Source organism: Nannobrachium achirus (genome assembly GCF_963921795.1).
Source record: "Nannobrachium achirus genome assembly, chromosome: 22".
NCBI lineage: Eukaryota > Metazoa > Chordata > Actinopteri > Myctophiformes > Myctophidae > Nannobrachium > Nannobrachium achirus.
This window is the reverse complement of record NC_137829.1, coordinates 33,947,012-33,971,751: the sequence shown is the minus strand read 5'-3', so window position 1 is coordinate 33,971,751 and position 24,740 is coordinate 33,947,012. Positions and strand designations below refer to the sequence as shown.

The window sequence follows — 24,740 nt, the reverse complement described above, 5'->3', positions numbered from 1 at the left end:
GAGTTTATTGCCAAATTTGGCAATATGAAAATAATATCTCAGTTAAGAGTTTTTAATAACAATTATTTTCTATAAGAAACCTTTCACCTGAAATGTTACTAAAAACTTTTTTTTTTTTCGGAACAGAATTGGCCAATTTGAAACAATGTGTTTAGCACTGTGATACTGATACGTGCGGTCACAGGTGTGTGTTTATAGAGCATTTTACAACAGCTTTGAACACAGCCCAGCCGTTTTTATAACACAAAGTCATCCGCTCTGCAAAACAGTTTCATTGAATGCAGAAATGCAAATTGTGTGACTGGTTTGTGTCATTGTCACTCTCAGCTATGTGGGCTATACTTACAGTGATGATATCATTCACAAGAGAATCACAATGCGATACTGGACACTGTTTTTGGTGTGGTTTTTGGTGTGGTGTTCAGGGTGAGAAGGGCGAGCCGGGCCTGATCGTTGGACCCGATGGTAATCCTCTGCAGGTGGGAGGCCTGGCAGGTCAGAAGGTAAAAACGCCTCCTTTATTCACTCAAATCCAGCTGTTGTTGTGATGTTACAGTATCTCATTCACTTACACGTACTGTATGCGCACGCACGCACGCACGCACGCACGCACACACACACACACACACACACACACACACACACACACACACACAGTAAAATCACTATAAGTGTAAACATTGCATTATACATATGTATGAATTAGGGATGGGACGATAATCGTTATTATCGTCTTTTTTCACTCTCTACCAAATCTCTTTGCCAAAAAATAGCCGATCTACGTTGCTCACATTGTGAGCTTGTAGATCTGCTATTTTTTGGCAAATGCTCCGCCCCAGGATAATGGATGTTGGGGATATTTTCTTTATCGCGATAATATCGGAAATCGCAAATTCCCTAGTCTGAATGTTACTGTTGTCGACTCATTGGTGCTGTTATCTTGCATTCTTTATTGCTCCCTGTGTACAGTATGTCTACGTTCATTCATATCAGAGCACTAATGCATATAACATTAATACCTCTCTATGTAGGGAGACAGAGGACCCGCTGGACCTGTTGGACCCAGTGTAAGTTTTACAATTCATTTTTCAAACTAACTAACTATAAGAAACCTAGCTTAATTTGCCATAAAGCAATTTGAGATCTCTAGTCTAGTTCTCGCTTTTAATTTAACTCGGAGAGGTTACAAACGGAACCAAGTGGTCCCGTACGGGTCCAAATATAACAAATAGGTTCATTATTTGGTCGTTTGGACCCTCTCAGAGTTAAATAAACACTGAAGATTTTGCTGTGTTTTCGTCTTAAAAGAAAAAAAGTCTGCTCACTTTGTCATGTTCCAAAAGTCGTATTTTTTTATTACCGCAACTGCGTGACGTTTCGAGCCAGGTAGCTCTTCCTCAGACGGCGGTAACAAAATAAAAAAAAGACTTTTGGAGCATGGCCCAGTTTGCGTTCTGTGTGCTTTTCTACTTGTTTATTGTTTGGGTTCTCACCGAGTTGTGTTTGCTGGTTCTCCTCTATAGGGTCACTATGGGCCTCCTGGTATAAAAGGGGAAATTGGAATGCCTGGAAGACCTGTAAGTACTCTTTGACTCATTTATTGAAGTTTGAACACTGATTTGGATACCCTCACGTTGCTGTCTCATCGTACTCAATCATAACGATATAACATCACGTTGCGTTCTCCCTAGTGTTATTGCTGCAAGACAGGTGTCGCGAACAACTTTTGGAAGTGTGCATGTGTGAAACATGAAAGGGACAAATTATTTAAAAGAAAACTCTGCAACCTGTGCTATCCTGTCCCAGACAGAATCAGCATTCTCCTGGCAGCGAGAAAAATAAAAAAGAAAGCCAAATCAGTGAACAGACTGTACAGTGATGACTACTGTACTTGAAATTTGGGTTCACTTTTTACCAGGAATCCATCTTCTCCTATTTCACTGTGCTTCATTTGTGGAGAGAAGCTATCAAACCATGCTAGGGTTCAGTACGCTGAAACCTGAAACGTGATATTGTTACCAAACATCTATGCTTCGCTACAAAGGACAGAAACTATTTCATGCATTTGAAAGGTCAAACAGCTAAACTACAAGTGTAATGAGACACGGTGCCATGGTTTTCGAAAAAAGAAAAGTAAGGTTCAAGCAAGGTTTCTTTAGTATTCCATCTAGTGTAAAGTGTTGATTTCGTCGACTGAAACTATGATGGAAAATATCCGTCGACTACCTTTTTTCACTGACGAAAACGAGATAAAAACCAAATAAAAACTATGCTGTGATGACTGAGACTGAGACTAAATATATTGACACTTTTGTCAACAAATAAAAACTAAATAGACTAAAATGGCCCGCCAAAATACAGAATATCTTGGTTATAAAAGTGTGCCCTGACAGAAAATAGGTTGGGAACCGTATCAGGCTATCTTGGCTTGCGATGCAGGAAAGTATTGATCAACGTGTTGTTGATCCCCTGCAGGGTCGTCCAGGTGTAAATGGATATAAGGGGGAGAAAGGAGACTCCAGCTCTGGAACAGGCTACAGTTACCCCGTAAGTATCAATGTCTCTCCTCTGTGTGCTCGCTGGACTAGATGTTGGTGGACATAAAGATGAAATGTTTGATACAGCAAAAGGTACAATGTGTCCAGTTACTATGTTGATGAAATGTCCCATTCAGAACGGGTACACTATATTGTGTATCGTTATTTTATGCTTTAACTATTGAAAAATAGCAGATCTACAAGCTCACAGCGCGGCACAGAGTGCCGCGCTGCGAGCTTGTAGATCTGCTATTTTTGAAAAATCGTGAAATTTAGAATTTTGACCTGATTCTATAAGTGTCTTTTGAATCCTTCTAAAACATTTTGAAAAACCTATGTTTTTATGTCAGCAATCTGGCTGGCCATCATCAAAGAAAGGGTCCTTTTCACTTAACTGGAGCTCAGTTAGTCTGTTCTCGAGATACTATGTCAGTGGTTCTCAAACCTTTTCATTTGAAGGACCCCCAAAATGATATTTATTTGGCCACGGACCCCCATCTCAAAATATTTAGTTCCAGGGACCACCCAGAAGCAAAATTTGAGTTACAAACGTTCGCTATTTTTCACTGGTTACACACATTAAGTTGATTTATCCATTAGTAACTAATCAAATGAACATTTGTGATTCTACTGTGGGATAAATAGTGAATGACTGTGTTGCCACCTCTAGGGACCTGCAGGTCCACCTGGGCCCCCCGGACCCCCGGGACCAGCTCTCCCCATTGATCGCTTCAATGTGAGTACCCTGAAATGTCTCCTCTGACCAGTTACCTTCCTGTCTTTGTTTGAATCGCTGGATATGAGCTCTGACTGTTATTTGTTAATTCTGTTTTATTTCATTTTTCAGCGCTATGATGACACCTCAAGGAATTATCCAGGTATGCCCCGACGCACGCACGCACGCACGCACGCACGCACGCACGCACGCACGCACGCACGCACCCACCCACCCACCCACCCACCCACGCACGCACGCACGCACGCACGCACGCACACACACACACACACACACACACACACACACACACCTGTTACAGTAGGTTGTTTTAACAATAATATATTCTCTGCTATGATGAAAGGATTCAAGTCAAGAAAGGGATATTTAATTCACCGTTTGTCAGCCTTCTGATTGGTCCCTGAGACTCCCTGACTGGCCAACCAGAAAAAACATTCACTTTTCGCTACCAGGGGTGGAGTTATGCAGTGGGAGAAAGTCGCTTCAGTCTTTCACCGCGGTGCCGTGATGCGGAGCACGGCCGGGGCGCAGTACAGCGCTGCGCGGACATAGCGATTTCGATAATTATAATGAGTAAGCTTCAACAAACTAGTTCACATGAACGACAATGATGTAACTAAGATATTCGATTGGTACATATATTTTAAATGGGCAGAATTACAATTAAAATACATGTTATGTTGACAGCCAGCCTATAATTCCACAACTTCCTACCCAAGATGCACTGCGCTTTCTCTCTCTCTCTCGGTCGTCTGTCTGTTTCAGAGGATTAAACTAATTAAAACATGTATTTTCGGGGGAAAACCTCTGTTTTGCAATGTAACTACTGTACTTTTTTCTTCCCTTTTTATTAATATCACATAGATGTGTTTCTTTTGGTACTTTAAATAGCAATAATGAGGCTATGAAAAATCGTTTTTCCCCATTCATTCCCAATATAAAAACAATCTGCCCTGGTTTATCTGTCCCACTGGGATTAAACTAATTAAAACAAGTATTTTTGGGGGAAAACCCCTGTTTTGCAATGTAAATATTGTACTTTTGTGTTCCCTTTTTATTAATATCACATAGATGTGTTTCTTTTGTCTTTTCTTCATCATCAGTTACAAAAACATATTGTATGGTAAATATTGTCTTTGTTGTAGCAACCAAAGGGGAGAAAGGTGACACGGGTGCAGCTGGACTTCCAGGGATCCCAGGTATAATTCATTTCAGAAAATAAAATATATTCACTATTTGCGTCAAGTCAACTTTGATATATCGTTTTTTGACTTTTAGAAGTTTAATACTAATTCACATTTTGTTTAACCTTTGGCAGGATCAAGTTTTGATGTCTACAAATTCAAGGTAAGAATGGTCAGACGCTAAGCGTTTTGAACCCAATACAGAATTTTCTCTGTGTTGAATGGAGAAGTACAGACACATAGCGTGGTGCGTCGCTCCATGCTGCCTTCCTCCCCAGTCCCTGCCCCCCTCCTCCCCCGTCTCAAGACAAGTAGGAAGGAAGAAATAGCCAACCAGTAACCAAGCTTTGCTGCTGGAATTAACCTAACTAGAATCTACAGTGTGTGTGCGTGTGTGTGTGTGTGTGTGTGTGTGTGTGTGTGTGTGTGTGTGTGTGTGTGCGCGTGTGCGTGTGTGTGTGTGTTGCTAAAATGAAACTGAAAGTGAATTCTCCAAAAACATTGGCAGTCCTAATATAGTAATATTAATAATACATTAGGCCATAAATGTGCAATTATGCAACTGGAGACATTATATTACCTTTTATTACCCAATATATAAATAAAGAAAGAATGTTTAAAAATAATGTGTATATATAATTTAAAAATCTCTATTCAGTTTCGTCTTTTTTTCTTTCTTTTTCCTTAAATGTATTTTTTTTGGGGCTTTTATGCCTTTATTGATAGCACAGTAGACTGATAGGAAATGGGGAGAGAGAGAGATGGGGAGTGACACGCGGCAAACAAATTGAACCGGCGACGCCGCGGCAACCATGCCTATGTGGAGGTGCCTATGTGGTATGCGCCTTGACCAGTAGGCCACCAGAGGCCCTCTTTCTTTTTCCTTTAACAAGAACCGAAAAGGCAGTAAAAGAGTTAATGAATGCCTCATAGGTATGGATGCTAATGGATGCTAGACATCCTGCAGGCAGGTTATGGTAAGATGCTGTGGTGTACGGTACCAATCTGCTGACTGTCCAACAGGATGAACTGAAGGGAGAGCGTGGAGACTCCGGCGGGAAGGGAGAGAAAGGAGAGCCAGGTGGTGGATATTACGACCCTCGCTATGGCCAGCCGGGATCACCTGGCAGCCCAGGCATACCAGTGAGTACCAGCTGTAGGAAACAGTGTTTAACAACTCAGCTTGTAGATCTGCTATTTTCAAACATTTTGTACTTGGTACTTTAAAGCTATACTGTGTAAGTTGCTCAACTAGTGGTCTGTAGCAGTATAGCAAACCGCGGTCGCGTCTGCTTTTTTCGGCCGTTTTTCGCCGCGGACCGGGCCGTCAGACCACCGCGTCCGCCTCGCCTCGCCGAGACGCTTTCAATGAGGTCTCCCGTGTCCCTCTACGAGCAGCGGTTTGGGAGTTACATGCTAGATTTCTAGACCAGTGTAAACAAAGCTGTTGAAGCAAGCTATTTCCTGAAAAGACGCAAGATGCACTGTAATTGGCCGGTAGTGTATCATGTGTGTATGATCTGCGATGTGATTGGCCAACGTATACACAACGTATACAGATGATGCAGATTACGTCATTTTGCCGCGAAATTCTCCCCCCCTCACGGCTCATAGAAAACATATAAAGAGAAGGCTTCAGAAGCTGAAAATAACGGTGTGGGTGTTCTAAAACTTTAGCGATTTAACAGTTAGGACAATTTTAAGATTTGTTTTATAAAAAAAGTTACATGGTATAACTTTAAGTACATTTTGATGCCAATACTTTCATACTTTTACTCAATTACTATTTCTATATTGCAGTATTACTTAAAGGAGGACTTTGCCACTTTTCAACCCATCTTCATATAATAGGTCCTCACTAATGTTCATAATAAAATAGCAAAAAAAAATTCTATTCGGTCCAAGTCTCTTAGGAGAGCTGTGGGAAGTTCAGAAATCCATCGTCTTGTGACATCATCATTTTCCCAAAAAGATTATCAATATTTTTGAAAAAAATATTAGATTTTTATCATCGCGAGAACAATGGCTTCCACTTTAACATTGCAACTATTCAGGAATAGAAAGCCTGCATTTTCTATTAGCTTGGATTCCCAATTGATGATGTCACAAGACGATGGGTTTCTGACCTGCCCACAACCTTCTTCTGAGGAAAAGAAAAAAGAAAAAAAAGGACCAATTATATGAAGATAGGTTGAAAAGTGGTGAAGTACTCCTTTAAGTAAAACATCTGAGTACTTTTTTTTACCACCACTAATATATAGGTGAACATTTCCCAAAGGTTTAGAGAATAGCGACAATAGCTGATCTACAAGCTCACAACGCATGCGACGTGTTGTTGAGCTTATAGATCAGACAGCTATTTTGCTATTTGTCATAAACGTGCATATACTGCAAAGCATATCGTCGTTGTCGGGTGAAAGCCTTGTATGTCCAAAAGCGTTCGTGTTGCGTTTATCATTTAAAAAACGATTTAAACTAGTGAAAACAGCCGATCTACAAGCACTGTTTTCACTACTTTTGTGCGACGGCCTTGCATGATGAAGCAGGGCTTTGCTTTGCGAAAGAACGTACGCATTTGAAACTTGGAGATATGAGGTTTCCACCTGACAACGACGATATATATGTACCGTATTGCTTTGTCTATATACCTGTGTGTGTTCGTTCACCATAACTTCTTATGTGTCAGGGTCCAAAGGGAGACTCCATCATGGGCCCCCCTGGACCCCAGGGACCGCCAGGGGCCCCTGGGATTGGTTATGATGGGCGTCCAGGCGCACCTGGCTCTCCAGGACCTCCAGGCCCCCCAGGTTCCCCTTCATTGCCAGGGGCTTACAGGCCCAATCACCGTACGTATTTCTTTTTAACATTTTTTAGGGGGGGTGTGTGTCAGAATTCTCTTCCACATAGTAATCACTTGTACACTGCTACACATTACATTGTGTTCTGCTGTGGTGTTTCAGTGTTTATCAAGCAAGTTAAAGGAGTACTTCACCTAAGTAATGACTTTATTTTCATCGTTTACCTACCTGGTGGTGTCTTTGACTCACAGAAAATGTTGTTTGTAAAATAGTCCTCGAATTAATTATGTCCATGAACTCCTACACACCACTCATATTATCATTTAGATTTTAGATTCCCTTCTGCCGAAGTCCACAGAAGCAGAGTGGCAGAGACATACAATTTCAACTAAATTATGGCAAGAATTACTAAGTAAACTAGTGTTGCATTAAGCTCTCTTTAGCTGGGCGTTTGACTGCAAAGCTGCTGTGGATCTGCCCAGCGACCAACAGCAGAAAATAGCATTGTGTTGCTCTGGCGTGACTGTATCTTAATTGTAAATTGTAAAGGCGGAACAGACACGCTTGCTCAGCAAACATTGTCCTGGAATAAATAAAGGTAAAGAAGGAAAATTGCCAACCCTTTGTTTCCCTATATAGCCATCAGTGTTCCTGGTCCACCCGGCCCCCCTGGGACCCCTGGAGTACCTGGACACTCCTCTGGGGTAGGTGATGTCTCTGTCTTCATATGGATGTGCAAACTCTTCATTTTTGTTGTTGTTGTTGTTGTTGTTGTTGTTTTTTTTTTTTTTTGTATACTGTACAACAACTTTTCTGTTAACCCATCTGTGTTGCGTTAGACTTGAACCGCTTAAACCACTATTTTATACTTTAGCTATTGAAAAATAGCAGATATACAAGCTCACAGCGCGGCACCGAGTGCCGCACTGCAAGCTTGTAGATCTGCTAATTTTGAAAAATCATGAAAATGTGTACAAGTCTTTGAATATATATTTTTCAAAGCAAACTTTTGCAACTCAAATCTTTGCTTCTGTGGTTCCCTGATACATAATATTTTGAGATGGGGGTCGACGGCCGATTACATACAATTCTAGGGGTCCTTGACATGAAAAAGTTTGAGAACCACTGACATAGAAACACCTGTTTTTTCAAAAACCTTAGAAGGATTTATAGAATGGGATCAAAAATATCCAAAGAATTGCAGAAATGTTCACGATTTTTCAAAAATAGCAAGGACCCCCGGGGGTCCCCTGACTCCACTTTGAGAACCACCGACTGACTTAACCACTTCAGCCCTACATATTTAGTTCACCAGGGTCAGAATACCTATTTTTTTGTCCCCCTCTTTGCCAAAAATAAGCGATCTGCTGTAAGCTTGTAGAGCTGCTATTTTCACCAATTGTTTGCCCCAGAATAGGTACAGGAGGGTTCTGGGGCTAAATAATGTAAAGACATTATATCATTAAACCATATTATATCGCTGTGTCTCCTGCTGAAATACACAGAGCATGGAAAGAGCCGTTCTAAAGTTCAAAACAATGGTTGACTGGGGCTGAGGTTTCAGGGGTACTTATTAAAAAGCATTTGTTTCCCCCCAGGTGACAGTGCTGAGGTCATATGACACCATGATCGCCACCGCCAGACACCAGGCAGAGGGCAGCCTGGTCTACATCATCGACAAAGCAGACCTTTACCTGCGGGTCCGCGATGGACTCCGCCAAGTCATGGTACATTTCAGTCATATACAACCCCGTTCAGCCATGAAATGGCCATGATATGTTCAGTTGGGTTGAAACTCGCACCCATCCGAGTGTGTGTCGGGCTATATTTCATGTGCTATGCATTTGCAATAATTTATTGAATGCAATTCAAAGTTGCACCAGAGGCCACGGCCACTTACTGACGTGGTGGTCTCTTCAGTTGGCACAGAAGAGACCACCACACACCAGTAAATGGCCTGTGGTACCATTCTTTGTCGTTTTGCCAACCAAGAGCCCCTCGTTTACCAACACATTCTCGATGTACTTTGTCGCTACAATTTTAAAGTGTTCATATTTTCTGAATGTGTTTTCCATCACACAGCTTGGAGACTACAGCCCTTTCTACAGAGATGGGGTAAGTTTGACGCTCAAAGGAATGGATTGGCTTTAACGTGATATCACACAGCGCTTATGTGGCGAAGCCCTTTCAGGATCACTTTCTTCAAGTAGTAGAGTCTCTGTACAGGGATTTGTTTAATACATAGAGCATATCAAAAGACCGCACCAGTGGTATTGACTCACTGATTGTGACTTATGGTATATTTAACATTAATGACAACCATTAGCATTCCATGTGTTTGTTAGAATTTCCAGGGAGACACTGGATTCCATTCTTGAAAATGACTTGAAACAAAATAGCTAATCCAACAAAATATAGCTGAAAGTTGTCCCTGGTTTAATTTGTTAACATTTTAATAGCTATGGAGAAAAATGGTTTATCATACTTAAGTATGATATGCAGCCAAAGCTTTGAATAGACAATGACCCATTTAAACCTGAGGCTGATTCTAAAAATGCCTTCTAAATTCTGACCTAAGTTTTATGAATAACTACAAATATTTATTCAAAAATTACTAAGACTTAGCAACAGCTATCCCAAAAGAGGTTCCTGGATTGAACGGTAAAAACCCCATGCATGAAAGCACTAGCTTTAAATGGAAATGGAAATAATAAACCCATTTCAACAACATTTTTCAACAGACCTATGAAAACGTCTCTTCTGTGGATGGCTAAGCTGGCCAGCCGCTGCACGCTGTATGACCTTGCATTGTACTTTGGTTTCCAGACCAACGAGGTGGCACCAGCCCATCCTCCGCCTGTGGTTCTCTACCCGCAGTCTGAGGACCAGGCCCTCAAACCCCCGCCACGTCCGCCTGTAGAGCAGCCCAGGAGGGAGCCGGTGCCCAGATACCCGGACCAGAGATACCCCTCCCAGCCGGAGGTTCGCTACCCCGTCACTCCCGCGCGCCGTCCAAACCCCGCAGTACCTCAGCCAGCTGGCCACGAGCACAACTCAGGGCCCGGAGTGAGTATCTTACTGTCGGACTGGTCACATGGTTGCTTTTAAGCATAGGACGTTTCTGGGGATGAGGCTGAAGTTATTCATTACATTAACATTTCTCAGGGCCTCACTTGTAAGCAACTGTATGTTCTTCAGTACTTAACAGTGTGGTCAGGAATGACATAAATGTGTTTTTACTGTAGCTTTAGAACAACCTACTGTACCTCACAACGACTTTACACACTTAGTAATCCGGTGACTGAAGTTAACGTAGCCCAAGCTGTTGTTTCCTCCAACGGTGGAAAGGCGTGGTCTAATGAATTATAATATCAAATAATATTCCTCCCAAGATGGCTCCTGCGTCCATTGAGCTAAATGGATCTTGTGAGGAATGCACAATTCTTTATTCTTACACTAGTGGCGTTTCCATAAAGCCACTTTTTGCCCATTAACGGCTTATTCGCAAAATGTTTTTATGGAAACACTTCAAAATGCGAATAAACTTTAATTATCCGCAAAAAAAGTTATCCGCTTGGAGGAGGAGGATTTTGAGCCTTTATCGAATAAACTAAATGCGCATAAGTGAATGGAAACGGGTCAGACAATAAATGCGAATAGATTATGACGTTCTAGGTCCATTTCCCCTGCCGCTTTACGTCCATGGTATAGCGTTAGCCCACAAAACAAACCGGTTGTTTGTTACACACGGAGTTACACGGACTGTGTGTAAATTCCTCCCGTTTTCACCTCAAGCCATCGGTGGCGAACCCTTCCTCATCCTACGGTGTTGCGTGCCTGAAGTGCCCAATCTACAAGCTCAGAGCAGCTCGCATCCACGTCTCCGCGCCGCGTTGTGAGCTTGCAGATCGGCCACCTGACCTTCCAGAGGACGCTGAAACTTGGAGGATGAGCACTGTGCAGCGACGCGACCGCGGTTTTCCCAGTGAACCGGTAGCTTTATGTATTGAGAGGAACTCTTGCCAATTTCGTAAGAGACTCGTCGCCAATTGTAATATATTTAAAAGTTATTTGGGGCCATGATGATGACTGATAACCCCTTCTTCCCACTACTAGACAGCGACCGAGTCACAGCAGTCAGACGTGCAGACGGTGCAGTGCTCAGGTTCGGTCTGAAAAAAATCAGCTTGCGACCCTCGCTAATTCGAATGACACCCGCAAATGGAAACATGCTAAATTCGCTTTGTCTTAATGCGTATTTCTGTTAATTCGCTTCCCTAATTCGAATACATTTATGGAAACATGGCTACTGTCTCTATGTGACTACAAATGTTGTCAATCCAAAAACAACAGTGTTGATGACGTCTAACTTCAGTGACCTGGAAAGTGTCATCTGTAATTTGAAACAGGCTTTCTCGTGGCCACCTGGCTACCTGGTTAGTAATTGACCATAACCACAATACCTCTGACTCGACTCCAGTGTAATTTCCTAACAGCATCATCATCCGTCAACCAAAACTGCTATGAAAATATGTAAAAAACAACAACAACAACAACACTCAAAATGAAAATAAGCATGCCTGTTTAGTAGGACATTGGATCTCAACCTTTTCAGCCCGCGACCCCCAAAATAATCATATTTGAACTGGGGACCCCCCACCCTGATGAGCACTAAGCATTGAGGCATTAATTTTTGTATAACACGGTTCTATTGTGAAAATAGCAGTAGATCTTGTAGATCTGCTATTTTCACATTCATTTTGCCTCTAATATTCCTTGTGGCTTATTGTCGGTATCAGCCGGTAACACGCGGGAGTCTGTCCCTGTTACAAAGAGCTAGACCCCTGGGAGATGGACTGCTGAGGTGGAGCGCCACACCTACCATCAGCTCCCAGTACTTGCCGGCCGCACGACTTGCCAAGCCATGCTACTCATACGCTGAGTTGGCGGTGCGCTTAAACTTTATGTTGGTTTGTTTACTGTTGAGTGAGAAAACAATGTTGCATATTAAGTTAATCATCTCAGGACCCCCCAAAATAATTTGGGGACCCCCCTGGGGGTCCCAACCCACAGGTTGAGAACCACTGCTTAGTAGGACAATGAAAAGTGTCTTTCTTTTACAAAATACATTTGTCTCTGCTTGTTTAGCTCCATCTGATCGCCCTGAATGCCCCTCAAGGCGGTAACATGCGGGGGATCCGCGGGGCAGACTTCCTGTGCTTCCAGCAGGCCCGCGCCATCGGCTTGAAGGGGACGTTCAGGGCCTTCCTGTCCTCGAAGCTCCAGGACCTCTACAGTATTGTCCGCAAGTCAGACAGAGACGGTCTTCCCATAGTAAACCTCAAGGCAAGTCAAGTTACGACCACTGGGGAGTTTGTGATTGTCATTGGATTATAGAGTTTATGATTTATCTGTTTTGTGAAAGATGGGTTTATACAGATCAATCTCAGAAAATTAGAATATTTTGAAAAAAGCATGAATTACAGACACCACTGACTTTGTAAACTTCCCACTGAACTTCAAGCAACTCTGACTTCACAAGGTTGACATTTCTCTAATATAAATCCTTGTTTTGAGTGGTCTCGTGTAATATTGTAGTATTTTGAAATATGGACTTTTGATATTCATGAGCTGTATGCCATAAGAATTCAAGATTTTAACAGAAAAAGTTTGGAATAATACACTGAAAGTGCAATGTATCTAGAATATATGAAAGTTTCAAGAAAATTTACTTTGACAAAATATTCTAATTTTCTGAGATTGATCTGTATTTTTTAGGGGTGTAACGATACATTTTAATAGCGATTCGATACATATCACGATACATGGTTGACGATACGATACATAGCTTGCTCTTCCGTGAGAACGGTATTTAGCGAAGCTACTGTGTTCCCCCATTCATAATAAATATTGTTGTTGTCGGGTGGAAACCTTGTATCTCCAAAACGTTTCGTTTTGTATTTATCATTTTAAAAACGATTTAAACTAGTGGAAACAGCCGATCTACAAGCACACAACGCCTCGCACCGCAAGACGTTGTGTGCTTGTAGATCTGTTGTTTTCACTAGTCTTGTGCGACAGTCTTGTATGATGATGCAGGGCTTTACTTTATGAAAAAAAAACATACACATTTGAAACTTGGAGATACAAGGTTTCTGCCCGACAGTGACGATATGTTCTTTTCCATCCAGGACCAAACACTGTTTAGCAGCTGGGAGGCTATCTTCAGCGAGAACGGGGGAAGAATGAACGATAATACACCAATCTACTCCTTTGATGGTCGAGATATCCTCAGGGACAGTGCATGGTAGGTTGGTGCCGGATGCGGTGCCACATAACTTTGATGTAACAGTTCAAAATGTTCCTTTGTGCATACAATGAAGTGTTTTTTTTTGGCAGCATTTATTCACATAGCTGATTGATTGAATACTTGATTAGGAGTTTGCATAATAAAAGCACAGTACAGTTCAGATACAATGTCTACTAATAGGATTTAAACCCAAGACATCACAATGGATTGTTTACATTGGGGTCCTTTTGTACTCAATTCATAGACATAAAAGGACAGACAAATATACACTGTACTATGGAAAAAAAAACATCATATAACAGTCAGAAATCAGTAATAGAACAATCAAGCCAACAAGCCCATCAAACCATAAGTGCTTAGGGACTGGTGGTACAAGGATTCACTGCGGGCCCCCATGAATGTTCTCCATTTAGATTGGGAACACATTATTACGCATTATTTTGTGCTTTAACTATTGAAAAGTCTTTTTTTTTACCCGATTCTCGAAATGTCTTCTAAATCCTTCTAAGGTTTTTTGAAAAACCTATGTTTCTATGTCAGTGGTGCTCAGCCTTTTTCATTTGAAGGACCCCCAAAATGATATGTATTTGGCTACGGACCCCCATCTCAAAATAGTTAGTTCCAGGGACCCCCCAGAAGCAACATTTGAGTTAAAAAATACATACAGTATATTCAAAGATTTGCACACATTTTCACAACTTTTCAAAAATAGCAGATCTACAAGCTTGCAGCGCGGCACTCGGTGCCGCGCTGTGAGCTTGTATATCTGCTATTTTTCAATAGCTTAAGTATAAAATAATTAAGGCCCCTCCACTTTGGGCCCTAGTAACTCAGTACCACTCCCCCCTCGCCCTTGAGACACCCCTGGGGGGGCACGCAGGATCTGGCATTACTCTTGACTGCTTTGCCTTGTTTTGTTTCCCCCTCCAGGCCAGAGAAGATGGTCTGGCATGGTTCGAGCAGCAAGGGCCACCGGCAGACAGACAACTACTGCGAGACGTGGCGGGCCGGCGACCGGGCCGTGACCGGCCTGGCCTCCTCGCTGCAGAGCGGCCAGCTCTTACAGCAAACCTCCAGCAGCTGCTCGGCCTCTTATATAGTCTTCTGCATCGAGAACAGCTACATCCCACACTCCCAAAAATAAAACACCGTCCACGCCGGCCGCGTCCTTTATTTTAGTTTTTGTTGTTCGTTCGTTCATTTCGGTCCGAGTGAAACACATTTCAGATGTCCCAAGCAGTAGTGTGGTTGCTTAACCCTGGTTTTTGACATAATCGAAACGAAGCGGATAAAAGCGCCAAACTTTTTTTGAGGCTTCTTTAGGACCTAACAATGGATTTTAGCCTGCCCTTGAGTACCAAACTTTATTTTGAAGATTACCCATAGAATTATCCATATCAATTTCTAGCCCAATGAAAGTTTTTTGTGCAAAGCAAATGCTTGCAATGGATTCAGAATCATGACAACCCCCTAGTTAGAACCCTCACATCCTACTTAAAGCAGATTCTTTTTTTGGGTATTTTCCTCCTGTATAGAAAGTCGATGGGAGCCCAACTTGATATGGATAATTCTATGGGTAAACTTCAAAATAAAGTTTGGTACCCAAGGCTAAAATCCATCCTTAGGTCCTAAAGAAGCCTAAAAAAAAAGTTCGGCGCTTTTATCCTCTTCGTTTCGATAATTTTGTTAAGCCAACCCACTACAGGCATGTGTTTTATGATTTTTTGTTTCTCCCTATAAACCCGCCCCGCCTTGAAAGCGTCCAATGAACTGGGCCCGTGGCTCGTTGCCTTTTGGACAGAGACGCTTCCTTTGCAGTCTGCTCCTCCCTTCCATGAATGCCAAAGAGACGGGTCAGGTGTTGGCCTCTTTTTCTCGGGGGCATTGGCACATATTTTATACAAGGGGTGGAACAAAAGAAGAGAAGCTAACTGCGCTTTCAAAAATGTATACTTTTTTTTTTTTTTTTTTCTCGTTCATTTTGTTTTTATTCTGTATATTATATGTTTGTTGTCCATGTTCATATTTGTTTATCATTGTTTTCTTTATTGTTATCGTTGTTTGTACTGTTTGAATGGTTTTCACACTAGCTTTTTTTTTTTTTTTCTTCTTCTTTTTTTTAGATCTAGCTACTGATGATTTGTGTACATTTCCACATTTGGTTTTGTTTTCATTTAAGAATTGTGGGTTACTATGGGATAAAACAAGCGTTTAAAGACTATTTTTAAAAATAAAGGAGAGAATAGATATTTATTTTGAAATGAAGTTATGTAAGAACAAGATTTAATTGGGGGGTGGGGGGTAAAATGCTCTCATTCATATATTGTAGTAAGCAATACAGAACATTTTATACATTTCAAAGGAGATGCTGATCAGATCTGCTTGATTACGCTTCCTGAAAGGACTGCTCTTTTTTCTTTTTCTTATTTTTTTTTTAAAATACAAAAATAACTCTTATATAATGAACTGTTGTTTGTATGTACTGAATTATGCTACGAATGTGTAAATGTGACTATGATTTCCCTCAAGTGCATTCAGGCACAGCACATGCCTTTTTTTTTTTTTTTTTACTTTATCACAGAGATGGTATTTTGGACACTACTTTAATTCATCCCACATCCAAGGTGCTAGATGCAATATTCCTTCTAATTGAAATTGAGCTTTTTTCTTTTCTTTTTTTTTCTCTTCGTTTTATTTAATTGAAGCTTATTGTACATTAACATTTTCATTTTTTTCTTTTTTTTTTTTTTTACCAGAAATGTGTTTTTATAAAACATCAGTGGGTAGGATAAAAGATGAGTGACTGCTGATGAGGTGTTTGCGATGGGAAACCCACCAGATGTACGTCATGCAAATGGCGATGTGGTAGAACTCGTTTTGAATTTCAGAGACTGAACTGGGCTAATATAGAGCTACTGATGTCTTGACTGAAAGTACTGTGGGTAACCATTTCCATAACAACGTGTGCTGTACTGTTTTTTTTCCCCCCCAGGCACTGAATAAATACTTATTTTCCATCCATGACGATGAGCTACACATTGTTCTAAATTCTGAATGGATCTTTTTCACAATCTAAAGATTATTACGCATTATTACTTTAACCCTTATTTTATGCTTTAAAACTATAAAAAAAAAAATAGCAGATATACAAGCTCACAGCGCAGCACCGAGTCCAGCGCTGTGTGAAAGTCTTTGAATATTTTGACCCGATTCTATAATGTCTTCTAAATCCTTCTAAGGTTTTTGAAAAATGCATGTTTCTATGTCAGTGGTTCTCAAACATTTTCATGTCATGGACCCCTAATTATATGTAATTGGCCGCCGACCCCCATCTCGAAATATTATATATCAGACAGGGACCCCCAGAAGCAAATATCTGAGTTATAAATGTTCAGCTATATTCAAAGATTTGCAAATAAATACATAAAAAATACGATTTGCAAAAATAACAGATACAAGTTTGAGCTTGTATATCTGCTATTTTTTTAATACTTAAAGTTTGGTTAAAGTGGTTAAAATCTAAAGTGACAATTCCAGGTCTTAAAGCGTTATTACTATTATTTAAATGATCTGCTGAGATGACATTTGGGAACCAGTCTCACCTTGAGACCTTTCATTCCCAGCAACCCTCATTCCAACTCTGCAGGTTTATGGCCTGACCAATGGGCTGCATCTTGCAGCCTTGACACCAGCCTCAACACAAATCATTGTCTTCAGTGGAAATGAAGGATGTTTAAGGTGCCCCGGTTCATCTGTGATCCCCTAGGTGAAGAATACTATCAGCCTTGGTACAGTAACAATTTAACAATTTAAGCCTGATTTATATGCATCACAACACGTTGTGAGCTTAATATATGGATATATTCTTTTTTTTTTCTCAATAAATACATATTTATTATGGGTAGGCCTATGTATTTTCTCCCAGGGTGCAGACCCAGACGACATCACCACATGCACGTTAATGGGAGCAAAGCTTTGGATTTAATCATATATTACAGTTGAGCATCTGTGCAGTTCTAGTAACATGAGAGGTTTGATGTCAGTTCATGACTGCCAGGGCTTGAGAATTGGTTACAGATAAAAAGTGACTGAACAGAGAAATGAATTAGGTCACCATTCATTGGCGATGCCTTGAGAAATCCCCTCAAATCTCTGCTTTTAAGTCGGAAGGTTTAACTTTTTAAGATTGGACTTGATTAAGAAGATTAATTTAATGTATGCTAAGTTGGCCCAATTAGTCATTTTAAATTATATTCCACTCGCTAAAAATGTGTTATTGCAGTATTTTATTTCATGTGTTATCTGTACGTCACATTACATGTGCCATACTTATCTATAGAGTGTCTGCCCTGACTGAGACTTGGAGGCAAGAGTTCAATCTCTGTCCACGTCATACCAAAAACTACAAAGATGGTACCGAATTCATCCTTATTTACCCTCGGCATTAAGGCTTGGGTTGGGGGTAGGTCCTTGCGACATTCTATAGGAGCATCTGCCTCATGCTTTTGGAGATAAACTCCTGACCTATATGGGTCACATGGCTCAGGAGCCATTCGTCCTCGAAGCTACTTACTTCACTAACATTCAAATACTCATTTTAAGATGGCTTATTAACTTTAGACGGACATGTTTTTATTAAGTCCCAAGCAAAGTGATGGAATCTAGCCACGCTTTGACTTTTGTCAGCATGCCAGCCTGTCATCACAGGATGCAACTTGTCATGCTGCCAAGCCAAGCTATGTTAGCATGACAAGCACACTTAAAAGGCTGCCTGAGCTCCGCCTCACAGCTAGAAGGTCCTGGGTTCGATTCCCGCTGGGGGACGTTGTGGGCACTGGGGGCGTGTTCCTCCCTCCGCGTCATCAGCGCCCACACCCTATAGGTGGGGTTGGCGATAGGGCCTTTCTGTGAGGAGTTTGCATGTTCTCCCTGTGTCTCCTAGGGTAGATACCCTCACAAAAACATGCAGTAATCCTGGTCTCTATAACGTCTCCCCCTGGCCAGCCGGGGCGCCTGATGGAGGGGAAAGGAACTGGTTGGAATAACGTGTTCCTTCCACGCGCTACGTCCAAACCAGGGAAATCTCCACTGTCAGGTGAAAAGAAGCAACTTGGCTCCTCATGCAAAGAAGGAAGCATGAGGTCAGTCCGTTGTCTCCCCAGGCGCGGCAGAGGGAGAGCAGAGCCCAGGATTACATAGGCAATTGGCACTGGGTGAAAAATGGGTTACAAAATCGTGGGATAAAAGTTTTTGTCAGTGACATCATAATATATACTTATCAGATGATTTGATTGTGCTTGCACATTAATATACAGTACTTAGTACTCCTCCTGAGTAGCTGCATCAGTCATAGGCTCTTTGTAGGTCAGTCATAGCCTAACAATCTGTATCTGCAAAAGCATACAAAATATACAGTAAAGTAGGCTACATACAGTAGATTTGTGTTTAGTAACACAAGTTCCTCAATGTTTCTATTCTTCATGTCCATTCACCATTATTAACCATACTGGATTTTGTTTAATATAATAATAATATCTCAAATTTATATAACGCTTTTCTGAATACCCAGAGACACTTTACATAGGGGGCAGGAGAATACCTCTTTTCTGTAAGCAGCCTACATTCTAAGAATAGGTACCATGATGAATCTTCTTTATTGTATTGCACATTTCTTTTTCAGAGCTTTTGCTGCTGCTGGAGTTATAGCTCCCACCAATGCCCCAATAGCTCCTCCTACACATGCTCCCATAGCCATGCACAGAGGCCCTCCGCACCCTGCTGCAGCCAACCCTATCCCTATCCCTGCTTCAACTAAAGCGGCGTTAATGTATTTGTTTTTCTTCTCAGCTTTATCCCTCGCGAGCATGTTGTTTTTTTCAGCCTCTTGCTCAAGCTGTTAGCTCTGAGCGTTTTCTGCTTAATTTTTCTCTGAATCTTCCCTTTTTCGTCTTCGATCACTCTCTCTGCCTCCTGGAACATCACGTTTGTGTAGAATGTTCCTCCATTGTTGGTAACCATCTTCTGAAGGAGCCCAGGGACTTGGTGGGTGTTTTGGTCAGTGTTGTCGAAGACATGATATTTCCCACCACATTTGGCCACCACACTGCGAAGATCCGGACTTCTTCTGATGAAATCATCAATTGGCATGCCTTTTAGCTGGTCACCATGAGTGAATAGAACCATGGAGTACTGGGCAGCTCGTTCTCCAAACACCTGCTGAAGGATTTCCACCGTTTCCTGTGACTCTCCTGTGAATTTCCCCAACTGGATTACGATCAGGAATGCATGGGTCTTTTAATCTCTGTAACCACCACATCTTCTTTGTACTTTGTGTAAAAAATATGCCAGGCGTGTCAACGACAGATACCCTTCGACCTAGCCTGACACTTCAGTCCGCACATCACCACCCCCTGCTGAAGTGAAACGTAGTGTGAGATGTCTGGCGCTCGCAGTCAGGCAACCTTCGACCAGCCATCACTCCTGTTGCTTTAGCACACCTCGATGTGATGGAAGATGGAGAAAAGAATGACAAGAAGGCGGCTTGACTAGTATGTTGTTTCCTGAGGCACTCTTCCCTGATCCCGTCTTTCCAACGAGGATTAGGCCTATATACGCAGGTCATTCTTCAGCTGGAAACCTGCAGAAGAAGAAGAAGAAGAAGAAGAAGAAGACGACATTGTGTTGGCAATTGTGACTTAAATTACATTTTGTGTAACCATTGAGTATAGCAGGTAGAGCGGCCGTCTGAGAATCAGAAGCCCCCCGGTTCTAAATTGTCTCCTTCCACTTTCACATCACCTGGATACTGTGAATATCCCTGGCCTGAGGAAGACATTTACTTAACCACATCCCAATTCCAGGGAATAGCCAAAAATAAGTAAACATTCTCACACCCATTGCATCAAACAGGTGACAAGCTGGGGACAGATTTGACACAACAGGACTCCCTGTCACATCGCATGTTGACGAGGACATGATGGTTTATGATTCTGTGGCTGTGCCTATCGGTAGAAACTCAGACAGTGCTGAGTCGGCAGAAGCGTACTTTGCAGAGCTCGGCACAGTCTTGCTCGCCTATAAGCTCAAGTCTGCTTCTGACTCACATTATGTTTTAGCGGATGCACTTCTGAATTCCAGTATAGGCGAGACTACCGACAGTGTTTTGACTCTTCACTACAGAACAACCTGAGAATGAGCGTAAGCTGGGAATATTCAGGGAAAATAGCCCATCTACAAAGCATTGTAGAGATCAGCTATTTTTGGTGAAAGTATGGTGTGTAGAGGGAAAATAGGAGGGGACCAAGTAGAGACCCCTAGGTAACTCTGGTCAACAAAGTACATGGGATTTAAGTGGTTAACTCCTATTGCTCCACTGTTCTCTCAGTTGGAGCACTACACTGCTGGGTCAACACAGAAAAGAAAATGATTTGCTCGCTACAAATAAAATGTTTTTAATAGGTAGGTACTAGTAGCCATAAATAACGTCCATAAGAGGACTTTTATTTTGAAGACGTTTTTACTCTTACAATGTTATAAAGACGAGCCGCAATGGACTGTTGGTGGGCCCGTTTGATCCCCTTAGAGAAAGTTAGCCGAATCTTTGACCAATCTGGGAACTAAATGCTTACCAATAGATTTCTTCAGTGTGTTCATAAAGGTGTCTACTATCACTTCTGATTTTTTTCCAACCCAACTCCCTTGGGAAACTTTGTGGGAGCCAATAAAAGTCGGGGTCCAATTGACAGGAAAAAATACAAAAAATGTAAATAGCATGTGAGGGGTCAAACTAGGGGTTTTTCATGATTCGGAATCCATTGCAAGCATTTGTTTTGCAAGAAAAACATTCCTTGGGGTAAAGGTGGCTCCCACAAAACTGTGAAAAGTAATGACTCATCACTAAACCATAGTTTTGTGGGGGCATTTTTTGCCCAAGGAATGTTTTTTGTGCAAAACAAATGCTTGCAATGGATTCAGAATCATTAAAAAAAATTGTTTGACCCCTCACATGCTACTTAAAGCATATTTATTTTGGTGTGTTTTATCCTGTATAGTTAATTTAATGGGACCCCAACTTTTGCAGCTGTCAAGGATTCTCCAAGGGAAACTGAATTTCAGTCTTTGTGAGATGTGTTAGGCTACTAGACACCTTTAAAAACACATTGGTGAAGACATTTTTTGGTAAGGAATTTATTCCAGGATAGGACACTATTTCTGAAGATATCCCCCGACTATAGAGAGTTCTGACAATGCGGGGTCAGAAACAGCGCCATATCAGTTTCTCACTCCCCATCAGAATCTAACTACCCCCATTCAAGTGAGATAATAATAATAATAATAATAATACATTTTATTTGTATTGCACTTTTCATTCAATGAATCTCAGAGTGCTACATACATTACAAGGAGAACACATAGCCTACTAAAAGAATAAAAGATTATCAAAGTCAATAATATAACATTAGCAGGTGCATTCAATAATCAACATCAATAATATAATGTTATATGAAGATAATATGCAGATTTTAAAGGACAGAAACAAAATACAAAGATAGCTTAAACTATAAACTGGAAAAGGCCTTCCTGAATAAAAAGGTTTTTAGGCCAGCTTTAAAAGAGTCTAGAGATGTTGTTTTCAGTTCCGCCAGCAGTTGGCGCCAGATAGTAAGGTTAGGGTTTGGGTTAGGGTCACGTGGTTCATGTCACTTTTCCCGCAGACGCAGAGCCTTGTGCTCAAAAAGACCCAACAAAAAACCCAATAAAAAAACAATATATTTATTATTAAAAAAGAAGAAGAAGAAAAAAAAAAAGGTTAAAGACAATCATCAAGCTAGCCCATATAGCCTTAGCCTACTACAGAAATGAGCAAACCTGGCCTATCCTACTCAGTAGGCTACTGCAGCAGGTGCACTGCACCTATCTCAAAGTATCTCAACTCTGAAAGACGTATTATTTACACATGCAGGAACCGAGTCAAGACTGTGTTGGTGAAGGTAGGCCTACCATAGAGTTTATATAAATATATCGGAATGAAATTTTGCCGAAGAACAATGCAGGACAGGAGTAATTAAAGTAGGCTAAGGCATGTATAATGAGGTAGGGCTCACTTATTTGTTCGGTTCATTGTCACAAACACGTTCTTTATTTAGTTGTAGGCCTATGTCGTTTTTACCTGAATCATGTTACTTTTGCAGGGGCAATGTGACGTTGTTACCTTCTACAGTCTATGGTTGTTACGTGCAGGCTATTATTGGTCCTACTTAAACAAGTGCTAGGAGAACCTTACCTTGTTTGATGCATTATGGCTATTTGTTTACATTCTTACAGTTCACAATTAAGCAACTTGGAGCAGTTGTGGAAAAAGTCGACCTACTCTATTTCTTACTTAAGTAAAAGTACTCAATACTGCACTGTAGAAATACTCATTACTCAATACAAAAGTACTGGTGTCAAAATATAGCATAGGCCTACTTTGAAGTACAAAAGTAAAATTGCTCATTGTGCAGAAATATCCCATTTCACATGTTCAAAATGTATAAAAGATGTGAAAATAGCCGAACTACAAGCTCAATGTGAGCTTGTAGTTCTGATAGTTTAAAATGGCTGAAATATATAGGCCTATAGGGCTGTGGTTAGTGTGTTTTGTAATAATAATCAAAGTCAAACTATAACTAAAGCATTCTTATTATTGTAGTGGAGTAAAAGTACAATATTTACCTCTGAGATGTAGTGGAGTAGAAGTAAAAGTATTGAACAAATGACAGTAAAGTACAAATACCTCAAAATTGTACTTAAGTACAGTACTTAAGTAAATGTACTTAGTTATTTACACCACTGAAAATTAGCCTAGATGCTAAAAGGCTATCTGGCATCTAGTCTACCTACTGTAAATAATTTAGGTGATGTATTTGATTTAATAATAATAATATGCTTAACCTTATTCAAAGCATAAAGACAATAGCCTATTCACCCTGATCATTCTGCAATCAAAAACAAAATAATTCTAATTTACTAACTAACTAACCATATATAGTGAAATTAGCAAACTAAATGTCCTATTTATTTTATATTTCTGAAAATGTCTGGAATAAAAGTAAAAATAAATCACAAAACATAGAAACCAGGGTTAAATAAGAGAAACATAGATCTGTTGGCTACTTATAGGATTGGATATCTCAAGGCCATGTTTTCTCACAGATCTGAGTGGACAAGATGGACTCTAGACAAAATCTTGCGGGGAAGTAACTAACCTGTACTTCACTGTCACTGAAATGACACTCACAGTGAAATCCTCAGTGTTAATATAACCTCTCAGAGTTACTAAGGGATACATTTCCCTGTGTAGGCCTGTACCATTCTCTTTCGTTTCCGTTCAAGTTCGGTCACATATTTCAGCTAGAGATGGACCGATTGCAAAATTCTTGGCCGATACCGATCCACCGGTTTTATGAAGGTCTGACCTGCCAAAACCGATTTTTCCGATACCGATATCTTTAGCTAAGAACTAGAAAATAGGGTTGCTCCAATACCCTTTTTTCAGGCCAAGTAGGCCTACAAGACATACTTCAATTTGAGTACCAATAAGCTAGAAGAACACTATTGCCAAATCAATCACAATAGTACAATATCCAAAATCACAGACAATATCCAGTCTAATATGACCGTCTGGACTAGGCAGGAGGAAAGCAGGTGACGCATGCTTTTTTTCCCCTTCTTTTTGGAGACGACATTGACACAGGATTACGGAATATATCCTTACATTGCAAAGGTAATCAGCACCATCTGTATTCTGTAGGCTGCCACTAAGTAGATTGGCTGCTACTTGCTAATGTTTACTTTAGTCACAGGACCAGAGCATCATGCTGTGCAGTGCCAAAGACACAATCTGCATAAAACCGGTATTTATGTCAGTGACCTGCCGGTCACCGATTCGGCCGGTTTGATAGAATACCTGCCGATTTTTTATATTGGCCGATACCGATGTCCATCCCTAATTTCAGCTGTTGTCATTTACCAGAAAGAAGTTCTTGTCAGACATCTTATCAACTTAATCTTGTCTGACAAAGTATTTTGATTACTACCGAAGAATAACAGGGAGTACAGTAGCTACAGTGAACTTCACGGACAGACCGCCCCATACAAGGAGATGTGCATGTGTGTCGTGTTTGACCATTCCAT

General features: G+C 41.0%; 1 protein-coding gene across 1 annotated transcript in view; it reads left to right on the top strand.

The window, feature by feature from the left end:
- Positions 1-14,709, top strand: part of LOC308308094 (collagen alpha-1(XVIII) chain-like) — a gene marked incomplete at both ends in the record, with an annotated part of 96,334 nt that extends 81,625 nt beyond the window's left edge. The window contains 17 exons of the mRNA XM_080753463.1: positions 426-503; positions 1,032-1,067; positions 1,524-1,577; positions 2,476-2,547; positions 3,208-3,273; positions 3,385-3,415; positions 4,419-4,472; positions 4,592-4,620; positions 5,481-5,600; positions 7,144-7,303; positions 7,895-7,959; positions 8,854-8,982; positions 9,338-9,370; positions 10,082-10,321; positions 12,404-12,601; positions 13,447-13,562; positions 14,496-14,709. Of these exons, the coding sequence (XP_080609589.1) occupies positions 426-503; positions 1,032-1,067; positions 1,524-1,577; positions 2,476-2,547; positions 3,208-3,273; positions 3,385-3,415; positions 4,419-4,472; positions 4,592-4,620; positions 5,481-5,600; positions 7,144-7,303; positions 7,895-7,959; positions 8,854-8,982; positions 9,338-9,370; positions 10,082-10,321; positions 12,404-12,601; positions 13,447-13,562; positions 14,496-14,709 (1,695 nt within the window). The remainder of the gene's footprint in view (positions 1-425; positions 504-1,031; positions 1,068-1,523; positions 1,578-2,475; positions 2,548-3,207; positions 3,274-3,384; positions 3,416-4,418; positions 4,473-4,591; positions 4,621-5,480; positions 5,601-7,143; positions 7,304-7,894; positions 7,960-8,853; positions 8,983-9,337; positions 9,371-10,081; positions 10,322-12,403; positions 12,602-13,446; positions 13,563-14,495) is intronic.
- Between the last annotated feature and the right edge of the window lie 10,031 nt (positions 14,710-24,740).